This window comes from Martes martes (genome assembly GCF_963455335.1).
Source record: "Martes martes genome assembly, chromosome: 8".
Classification (NCBI taxonomy): Eukaryota; Metazoa; Chordata; class Mammalia; order Carnivora; family Mustelidae; genus Martes; species Martes martes.
In genome coordinates, this window is record NC_137895.1 from 89823912 (window position 1) to 89835161 (window position 11250).

Consider the following 11250-nt stretch of genomic DNA (forward strand, 5'->3'; position numbering starts at 1 on the left):
CTGTTGGTCTGATCTGAAGGTAGGTCATGATTTTGGGTCCTGAGCCCCACATTAGGATTTCTGCTCAGTGGGGAGTCTGCTTCTCCCTCTGCCTCTCTGCCTGCTTGTGCTCTCTCTCTCTCTCTCAAAAATGAATAAAATCTCTAAAAATAAATAAATAAATATAAAATAATATTACCTGCAAGAAGAAAAAACTTTTCCTTTCCAATTCTGATTCCTTCTATTTCTTTTTCTAGCTTTATCACTCTAGTGATTACCATGTAGAATAAGAGTGGTGATAGTGGGCACTCTTGTTACCAATCTTAGAGGATTAATTTTCCTTTTTTTTTTGAGAATTAATTTTCAACTTTCATCATTGAGGATGATGTGAGCTTGTCATATATGGCCTTTATTTTGTTGGCGTATGTTCCTTCTATGCCTAATCTGGCAAAAGTTTTTATCATGAAACTATGTTGAGTTTTATCAAATGATTTTTCTGTGTCTATTGAGATGACTGTATGATTCTTTTTTCATTTGGTTAATTTACTATATCATTTTGATTGAATAGCCTATGATGAACCATGCTTCCATAAACAAAAACAAATCAATTAATCATGATGAATGATCCTTTTAATATGCTGCTAAATTGAATTTGCTAATATTTTATTGAGAAATTTTGCATCCGTATTTATTATGGATATAGGCCTATAGTTTTCTAGTAGTGTCCTTTTGTGGTTTTGGTATCAGGATAATGCCATCCTTATAAATAAATTCGGGAGTGTACCCTCTTCTTTGATTTTTAAAAATTTTATATATAGATATATATTATTTATATTATTTAGTTATTGTTTACATTATATCACATAATATATATAAATCAATTGTATTATTTATTTATTTATTATTTATGTTATATTATTAAAAATAAATATATATAAACTATTTATATATATAGGAATAAAAGTGTATATATAATGAAATAAGAAAAAACTTAAAAAACATAAAGGGGGAAAACAGTTATTATTTTAATATATTTTAAGATATAACTTCAAGATATAACTTTCTTCTCAATAGGAAATTAATGTATGCATTAATTAATTAGAATCATCCTAAATTTGTTATTAATATTTGAAATGGTTAGCAAATTTGGATTAATACCTTCTGTTTTTATGTAGTGAATTTTATAACCTTGAGTTATCCCCTTCAGTATGAAAGAGTGATATTGTGCCATACATTTATGACTTGTGTATTTTAATGTATGCAGTACTTTTATGGAAATGAATAAAAGCAAACATTGTGTCAATCTTTGTCCATGACCATATTTCTGTTGATCATGTGTCTTATACAACCAGTGAAGTATATTTACATTAAATATGTTTACCTATGTGGGACGCCTGGGTGGCTCAGTTGGTTAAGCGGCTGCCTTCGGCTCAGGTCATGATCCCAGCGTCCTGGGATCAAGTCCCACATCCTGCTCCTTGCTCCGCAGGGAGCCTGCTTCTCCCTCTGCCACTCTGTCTGCCTGTGCTCTCTCTCTCTCTCTCTCTGACAAATAAATAAATAAAATCTTAAAAAAAATATATGTTTACCTATGCATAATTTTAGGAAGATTGAACTTTCTTTTTTGACCTGACAATTAACCATATAGTGGACGTGTGAACAAGTCCACTGAAATAACTGCAAAAAGCTAATGAATCAGAGGGAGCACAATAGTTATCAATAGTTATTTACATCATCACTTCTCACTCATTACTACCATGTCATAATGGATTACAAGGAAAGGGAGCAGCCTTTTTAAAAACTCAAAATGATATTTAGAATACAAAATACTCTTTGAAAGTTTGTTTTCCTTCTGAATTTGGGAAATTCAATGGGGAAAAACAGTACCAAAAATATTATCAAAGTTGGCTGGTCATGAAATGGATATTTAAGCATAGGTCATAGATGTTTTGAGATAAGATTGGAACCTTAACATATTAGTGTCTGAGAAAAAAATAAATTGTGCCAAGTTTATGGATGGTGCTTCGTGTGATATGAGCACTGGCAGGAAATGGGCTGCTATAGCAGCATTCTAGTCCAACACAAAGTTATTTCCTAACAATGCTTGTAAGGAAAATATTCTTAATGGACATAATCTCAAGCTGCACACTTGTTCTCTTTTCTGAAATACAGTCTGGGACACACATTTGTACTGATTTAGGGCCAGTGGGCTAGCGGTTTACATGGGTAACTAGCAAGTTGAAAGCAACAAGATTGAAGGATTACTGACATGATGGTCTGTTTGTAGATGAACTTCCCCGAGTGGTAAAAGGAATTGAGAATATTAACTTCCTGCATGAATACTTGGTAATTCATATCAGATATAGATCAGTTATCAGTAATCTGGTGAAGGCAATGATCCATTATCTTCCATATTCTTTGCCATCTACTCATTGCTCATTCTTTGGGTTCTCATCGACAATATAGCCATGGTAGAAAAGCTAGAACTCACAGCATAGATTGTTAAACATGCCTGACCTAGAAATTACCCATGGTAAGTGCACAATTTTCTGATGATGGTTATCAAAAATATTTGGAAAGGGGCACCTGGGTGGCTCAGTGGGTTAAGCCTCTGCCTTTGGTTCAGATCATGATCTCAGGGTCCTGGGAGCAAGCCCTGCATCAGGCTCTCTGCTCAGTGGGGAGCCTTCTTCCCCCCCACCGCCCCTCTGCATACTTGTGATCTCTCTCTCTGTCAAATACATAAATAAAATCTTAAAAAAAAAGAGAATATCTGGGGATATGTTATAAAAAATATATGGAGAAAAACAAAACATCCATTGATGGATGAATGGATGAAGAAAATGTGGCATATGCATAGTGGAACATTATTTGGCATTAAAAAGGAAGGAAATTCTGCCACAGTGACAATGTCAATGAACCTGGAGGACATTGTGCTAAATGACAATCAAAACAAATACACCATGATTACTGTTATATAAGGAATCCTGTTATATAAGGTATATAAGTTATATAAGGTATATAAGTATATATATGTATATGTTTACACACATATATATAAGTATATATATATATAAGGTATATAAGGTATCTCAAAAAGTTAAGCTCATAGAAGCAGAGAGTAGAATGATGATTTCTTGGGGCTGAGGGGATGAGAAATGAGGAATTGCTGTTCAAAAAGTTTCAAGTTATTAAATTATGTAAGAGGAAACAGTTCTAGAAATCTGTTGTGTAACATCATACATGTTCAATACTGTGTTGCACACTTAGAAATTTCTTAAATTTCTGGTAAATCATGGTAAATAATCATGGTAAAAAATCATGGTAAAATAATCATGGTAAAAAATCATGGTAAATATTCTTACTACAACAAGAAATGTAAATATATTCTTGGGCTACCAGCCAGCTGTCATGCTTCAGTTTGATTACATTGGTTTTTCCATCAAGAAGTAGTATTGATTCACCCAGGCTCTACTCTAGTTGTTATTTTGCCCATTTTGCTCAAGTGCTTCTGTTAACACGACTATATTGGGATTGAACAAATGCTTTATTCACTATTATGCCATATTGCAGTAGAGCTTTGGTGTTAATACACTCACTTTGCAAGAACAGAAGTAAGGCAAGGCACTCATTCCCATGGAATTCAGTGGAATCATCAGGCACCACATAGAAGAGAATCAAGGGAACTAATGGAATGGTGGAATCACTTACGAAGACTCAGTTGTTAGAACACCTGCTATTAGCCCTTTACAAAGTTGGGTTATTGTCTCAAGGATATGGTCTATACTGTGAATTATCAAACAATGTCTGAAGCTATTTCTTTCATAATCAGACTGTTGGCCCAAGTACCTTGGGTCAAAATGGGAATGCCAGTGACCACACTAAAACCTGCTAACCCACCCTCTTTCCCCCATTGCTGTCCCTATGACTTTTCTGAATTAGTATACTTATTACTCAAAGGGAGGATAATTTTATGGGGGGGACACAGCAATTGCTCCTGTATCCTGTGTATTCATTTCACTGAACTGACAGGTAAACAGAATGCTTTGTATTCTTTTGGGTAACTGATAGTGATTAGCAAAAGATATTAATAGAAAGGAGAGGGGGAGGTATATAGAAGTAACCCAGGGAATTTTCCAGAATGCCTTGGAACATCATCGTGTCTGCCAGTAAATATTAATCAACAAGTATAGCAATTCAACGTGGCAAGACCACAAGGGCCCAGATTCTTCATCAGTGGAGTTTGGATGACTCCACCAGGTAAGCAGATTCTGGATTCTGAGTCTATTTTTGAGACCAGGGTACATATGGAAAGAAATGATCAAATATTGCCCTTGACCAGTGCACATGTGAGGACTTAGGAGCTACCATTGCTTTAATTTAACTTTTATTATATACGAATGGGATTTTTTGGACTGATATTGTACAGTTTAAAAAAATAATTGAAGTTTATACAGCAACTGTTGGGAAATTACTTACTTAATATATGACACCTGGACAAAACTTTCAAGAAAATAAAATTACAAGGTGAACCTAACTGTAAATCCAATGAATCATTGTTTAACCTCTACTTAAGGAATTAGAGGGCATTTGGTGGGTTTATTTACCTCACATCATCCCCATGCCATTGTAACTCTAATTATCAATTAACAATGATAAAATAGAGCTAAGGAATAAATATAGAGAGTTTTAAGTGAAAATGAATGAACATTATGACTAGGAGAAAAATTTCCCTAAAAATATATTTTATGACATAGTATTTTCTTTCATATCTATGTCAGTTAGCCTACCACAAGTTTTGCTGTAATGATGTAATTATAAATTGAAATGCTTCTTTTTCAGTGAAGAAATTAGGAATGAAAGATCGTTTTGATCCCTCCCAAAGGATTCACACAAGAAGAGAAAAAATTAACTGTTGTTATGTATTTTGACTCCTACCAAGTTTAGGCTCTTCTTTTTCCTTTCTTTTCTTCCCTTTATTCCCTTTCTTCCTTTCTTTCCTTTCTTTCTCTTTCCTCTTTTGTTTTCTTTTCTTTTCCTCTCCTCTGCTATTCTTTTCTCTCCTCTCCACTCCCCCAAATCTAGAGATTCTGTGGTCCTCATGGATCTTGACTCCCGAGTCTGAGTATCTTTTTTTTTTTTTTAGGTTTTATTTATTTATTTGATAGAGAGAGATCAGTAGGCAGAGAGGCAGGCAGAGAGAGATGGAGAAGCAGCCTTCTTGCTTGCAGAGCAGAGAGCCCGATGCAGGGCTCGAACCCAGGACCCTGAGATCATGACCTGAGCCGAAGGCAGAGGCTTAACCCACTGAGCCACCCAGGTGCCCCTCGAGTCTGAGTATCTTAATAATTATGCTTTCTTCTCTCCCAGGGGAACTATCTCTCAGAAGGTAAGAGAAAACTCAGTGCTGTAATTATTTGAAAAAGTTACATCGTTATTGTAAAATCAAAGCTAGTAGAGGTAACTGCTGCTGACATTCTGGTGGATGATCAGAGATTCTGCATGGCTCAGGACCTCTACTTACATATCCAAGATAATCTACTTTGCTTCTTTAAAAGCATTCAGCATCCAAGAATGCAGGACAGAGTATCCTGTGGATTGACTCCTTGGATTCACTTTGTGTAACTATAGAATATAATTCCTGGAACTGTTTCAGTATTAGCAAAGCATCGTTTGGAAAATTCACCTTGTGTCTCTTCCACAAAGGACTATAGCATTTTTCAGGAAATCGACTACCTAAAAAAAGTACAGTTTTTAATTAGAGCAACAAGGGAAACTAGCTCAATTTCTCTATGGGAAGAGCTAAAACTGGGATGATAAACTTGGGTTTGGAAGTTTTTTTGGAGGTGGGGAGGGATTCATTTTACTTGACATAGCGGTTTAGAACCTGTGGCATTGTCATTAATTAACTTTATGTTTATCCTTTCTAGAATTAAGACAATAGCAAGAATTAAAGACCAGGATTCTGCTGCTTCCTTTAAACAACAAAGGTGAGAATAAATCTTAAAACATGTGAATTTTGACAAGTGATAAGTCATAAACTGACTATTTGTTTATTGGCTCCTCTAGGAAAGACTCTCTTTGCTAGGTTTAAGTATCTTTGGGCATAAACTTATTAACATTAGCACAAGTTTGATAGGAATAAATCTGGATAATTAAAATGATCTACAATCTTACCCTGGGAGAGATTAGAGAAAATAAATAGACTATATTGAAGAAATATTTCATGACAACTTCAGGCTCTCTTTTCACGTTTTAAGTAAGTATTTTATGCCTTTTCTTTTTAATCTTTAGCATTTTCCTTGATTCCTTTCCTCAACTTAGGATGGTTTATCGAAAAAGTAATACCCAAAACATATTACTAACAGTGCTGATTATTTTGGTGTGCATTGTTGACTGAGCACAGAAAGATATGATAAAACGGTAATAGCTAGTACCTGTCAGGTGCTTATTCTGTCAGAAATGGTTCTATTTACATGTACTATCTAAGTACCGCTAGGAAAACGTTGGGAGTTATAGTGTTTTCAACCCTGGTTTATGTGAGGATACCATGGTATAGTCACTTGCCAGAAGTTATGGCAATAACTTGATTGCCATGAGTAGATTATATAGAGCATATAAGCAAGTTACATAAGTTACTTATTCCAAAGTCCCAGTTAGTAAATGTGAGAAGCAGCCTTGGACATTCTTTCCTGTGCTTAAACCTAAACTCATGCTAACCATCTGAGTATTTCAAAGTCTTCAAGTTTTTCTGATTTTGCATTCTCAATTGTCATTCAACATATATCTATGTAATAGATATTAATTAATTGCAATCTGCCAGACACAGAACATTGTGCTGACATGCATGAGGACAAATTGAAGTTTTGATCTTAAGGAAGACTTAATAATATTCAATGAGAATATTAAAATATGGTGATAATAGCTGTTGTCCTTAGGAGCATGATATGTGCAGATGTGTTTAAACCGAGGTTGAAAGATTGGAGAATTTACTTTGGAGACCAGAAGATTTAATAAGTCCAGAGTATAAATAGAGATAAATCAGGTAAAGGAACTGCAATAGATTATTATTAAAGGTGGTAATCTGCAGTGATTAAGGATGCATGGATTCTGCAGCCAGGGTTTTTGACTACAAATGTCACTTCTGACCCTAATAGGTGGCTCTCAACAGACTTTACTTCTCTGTATCTTAGTTTCTCCATGTGTAAACTAGAGAATAGGATAGTACTCACCTCATATTATTGTAGTATGGATTAAAATAACTAGTCCAAATGCATATAGAAGAGTGGCCGGTGTGTAAAAAGTGCTCCATTATTGTTATTATTATTGTTATTTAGGCAGAACCATGCATAGAGGGCCCTGAGGAGACAGAAAGAGTGACCATATTTTTAACACAATCAGTTCAAATCCTTAGTTGAGCTGTTGAGTAAATGAGGTATGATGGCTGTGAAAGTCATATCCCAGGCAAATAAGAATGCAATCAACAATCCCTCGTATGTATTTTTGTTCGGTCTCTCTCTCTCTCTTTCTTTCTTTTATTTTCCTTCCTTCCTTCCTTCCTTCCTTCCTTCCTTCCTTCCTTCCTTCCTTCTTTCCTTTCTTTCTTCCTTCCTTTCCTTATGCCTTTCCTTCTTTCAGTATCATTTTCCAAAGTAACTCTTCCATCTAGGCTACCTGTAGGTCTTCTTAAAAAAAGAAAAAAACAACAAACTATGAGCTGCAGGCTGAAGAAATGCAGGAAAATGATCATTATGAAGGGGCTGCAGAGGCCCACCTGGGAAATAAATACTAGTATTTGAGTCCTAGCAACGTTTGTGTTTTTTTGTGCAGAACCTTGATCTTAGTGAGTAAATAACTTACAGCAGAATTCAAAATTTCCATTACCCACAAAAAGTAATTGTACTGCTTAAGTCATTTTTAAATTCATTCACTTTCTTTATATCTGCTACTTTGTAATGTAAAGACTCGAAGTTAGGTTTTCTGACTATATTATTCTATTAAATTATTTGTGCTTTCTTCCAATTACTCCAAGTTCTTCCAATTCCAATTAAATCATGATTTAGAAACATACACAGAAGTGATACTTGCATATGCATTTGGGTGGAAAAGAATTGCATTAGATATAGAGGAAAGAGAGTCTAATTCCACCACTTGTATGAAGAGGGACATAAAACTAACCTTTTGATTCACCATCAGTTGCAAATGGTTTAAATTTAATGGGCAATGAAGTCCCAGAAGTTCATCTTTGCCTTTATTTCCTTCGCCTTTGGAGACATATCTTGAAAGAAGTTGCTATGGCTGATATCAAAGAGGTTACTCCCTATGTTCTCCTCGAGGATTCTGATGGATTCCTGTCTCACGTTGAGGTCTTTTATCCATTTCGAGTTTATCTTTGTGTACGGTGTAAGAGAATGGTCAAGTTTCATTCTTCTACATATAGCTGTCCAGTTTTCCCAGCACCATTTATTGAAGAGACTTTTTTCCACTGGATATTTTCTCCTGTTTTGTCAAAGATTATTTGACCATAGAGTTGAGGGTCCATATCTGGGCTCTCTACTCTGTTCCACTGGTCCATGTGTCTGTTTTTATGCCAGTACCATGCTGTCTTGGTGATCACAGCTTTGTAGTAAAGCTTGAAATCAGGTAAAGATGAACTTCTGGGACTTCATCAAGATAAAAAGCTTCTGCACAGCAAAAGAAACAGTCATCAAAACAAAGAGGCAACCCACGGAATGGGAGAAGATATTTGCAAATGACAGTACAGATAAAAGGTTGATATCCAGGATCTATAAAGAACTCCTCAAACTCAACACACACAAAACAGATAATCATATCAAAAAATGGGCAGAAGATATGAACAGACACTTCTCCAATGAAGACATACAAATGGCTACCAGACACATGAAAAAATGTTCATCATCACTAGCCATCAGGGAGATTCAAATCAAAACCACATTGAGATACCACCTTACACCAGTTAGAATGGCCAAAATTAGCAAGACAGGAAACAACGTGTGTTGGAGAGGATGTGGAGAAAGGGGAACCCTCTTACACTGTTGGTGGGAATGCAAACTGGTGCAGCCACTTTGGAGAACAGTGTGGAGATTCCTCAGGAAATTAAAAATAGATCTTCCCTATGACCCTGCAATTGCACTGCTGGGTATTTACCCCAAAGATACAGATGTAGTGAAAAGAAGGGCCATCTGTACCCCAATGTTTATAGCAGCAATGGCCACGGTCGCCAAACTGTGGAAAGAACCAAGATGCCCTTCAACGGATGAATGGATAAGGAAGATGTGGTCCATATACACTATGGAGTATTATGCCTCCATCAGAAAGGACGAATACCCAACTTTTGTAGCAACATGGACAGGACTGGAAGAGATTATGTTGAGTGAAATAAGTCAAACAGAGAAAGTCAAGTATCATATGGTTTCACTTATTGGTGGAGCATAACAAATAATATAGAGGACAAGGGTAGATGGAGAGGAGAAGGGAGTTGAGGGAAATTGGAAGGGGAGGTGAACCATGAGAGACTATGGACTCTGAAAAACAACCTGAGGGTTTTGAAGGGGCGGGGTGGGAGGGTGGGGGAACCAGGTGGTGGGTATTAGGGAGGGCACAGATTGCATGGAGCACTGGGTGTGGTGAAAAAACAATGAATACTGTTACGCTGAAAATAAATAAAAAATTAAAAAAAAATTTAATGGGCAATGATTTTATAAAGTTAAAATGTATGATCACTATAGAATAGGTTTGTAAGTCCTAAGTCTGTAATGATTATTTGTAGCTAGAACCAAGCCCGGAGTTCATTTGTTTATTTTTCCTTGTGTCTCTCAGCAGGTTTCTGCCATGGGTGACAGGGGAACAAGCAATCACTCAGAAGTGACTGACTTCATTCTTGTAGGCTTCAGGGTACGCCCAGAACTCCACATTCTCCTCTTCCTGCTCTTTCTGCTTGTGTATGCCATGATCGTTCTAGGGAATGTGGGGATGATGACCATTATTATGACTGATCCCCGGCTGAACACACCCATGTATTTCTTCCTAGGCAACCTCTCCTTCATTGATCTCTTCTATTCTTCTGTTATTGCACCCAAGGCTATGATCAACTTCTGGTCTGAGAGCAAGTCCATCTCCTTTGCCGGCTGTCTGATCCAGTTCTTTCTCTTTGCCTTGTTCATTGTGACTGAGGGATTTCTCCTGGCAGCCATGGCTTATGACCGCTTCATTGCCATCTGCAACCCACTCCTCTATTCTGTCCAGATGTCAACTCGTCTCTGCATTCAGTTGGTGGTTGGTTCCTATTTTTGTGGCTGCATCAGCTCAGTTCTTCAGACGAGCATGACATTTACTTTACCCTTTTGTGCTTCCCGGGCCATTGACCACTTTTACTGTGATACTCGTCCACTTCAAAGGATATCTTGTTCTGACCTCTTCATCTATAGGATGGTTTCTTTCTCCTTATCTGGCATCATTATCATGCCTACCATCATAGTTATTATTATTTCTTACTTGTATATTGTGTCCACAGTTCTGAAGATACGCTCCTCTGAGGGACGTAAGAAAGCCTTCTCCACATGCAGCTCTCACTTAGGAGTCGTGAGTGTACTGTATGGTGCCGTCTTTTTTATGTATCTCACTCCAGACAGATTTCCTGAGCTGAGTAAAGTGGCCTCCTTATGTTATACCTTAGTCACTCCCATGTTGAATCCTTTGATTTACTCCCTGAGAAACAAAGATGTCAAAGAAGTGCTAAAGAAACTTCTAGAGAAGAGAAATACAATTTTTTGATTTTTATTTATTTTCCACCATTGATTTTGTGGCAATTTCTGTCATATGCCTTATGGCCATTACTGAAAATCTGTCTCCATAAAATATACCAGAACTTTTTCAAGGTGACTTACCTGGAACACTGTTAATTCTGAATGTCCTGGATATTGGAGATATATTGAATATTAGATCATTTTTCAAGATGAATCTCACACTATCTCAAGTATGACTTTGTTTCACAGAATTGATTTCCTTTATTTTAATGGTTTGTTGCTGAACCTGACTTTTGTATGTCATTCTATTGTGTAAACAATGTTTTGCCTGGTGTTTGTCTTAAAATTGCTCCTGGCAACAAAAACAATCACTAGTGTGGACAATAATGCCCAACTTCTTTCTTCTTCTTCTTCTACTTCTTGTTCTTTTTTTCTTTCTTCTTCTTCTTCTTCTTTTTTTTTTTTAAATTTGAGAGTGATAGAAAGAGCGAGAGTGAGAGAGAGT

General features: G+C 36.4%; 1 protein-coding gene across 1 annotated transcript; it reads left to right on the plus strand.

The window, feature by feature from the left end:
- Positions 1 to 9783: 9783 nt before the first annotated feature.
- Positions 9784 to 10773, plus strand: LOC308347518 (olfactory receptor 9K2; the record flags this gene model as incomplete). Its single annotated transcript, XM_080810980.1, has 1 exon — positions 9784 to 10773. Exon 1 carries the CDS (start codon positions 9832 to 9834, stop codon positions 10771 to 10773), a length of 942 nt encoding a protein of 313 aa, XP_080667106.1. The 5' UTR covers positions 9784 to 9831.
- Between the last annotated feature and the right edge of the window lie 477 nt (positions 10774 to 11250).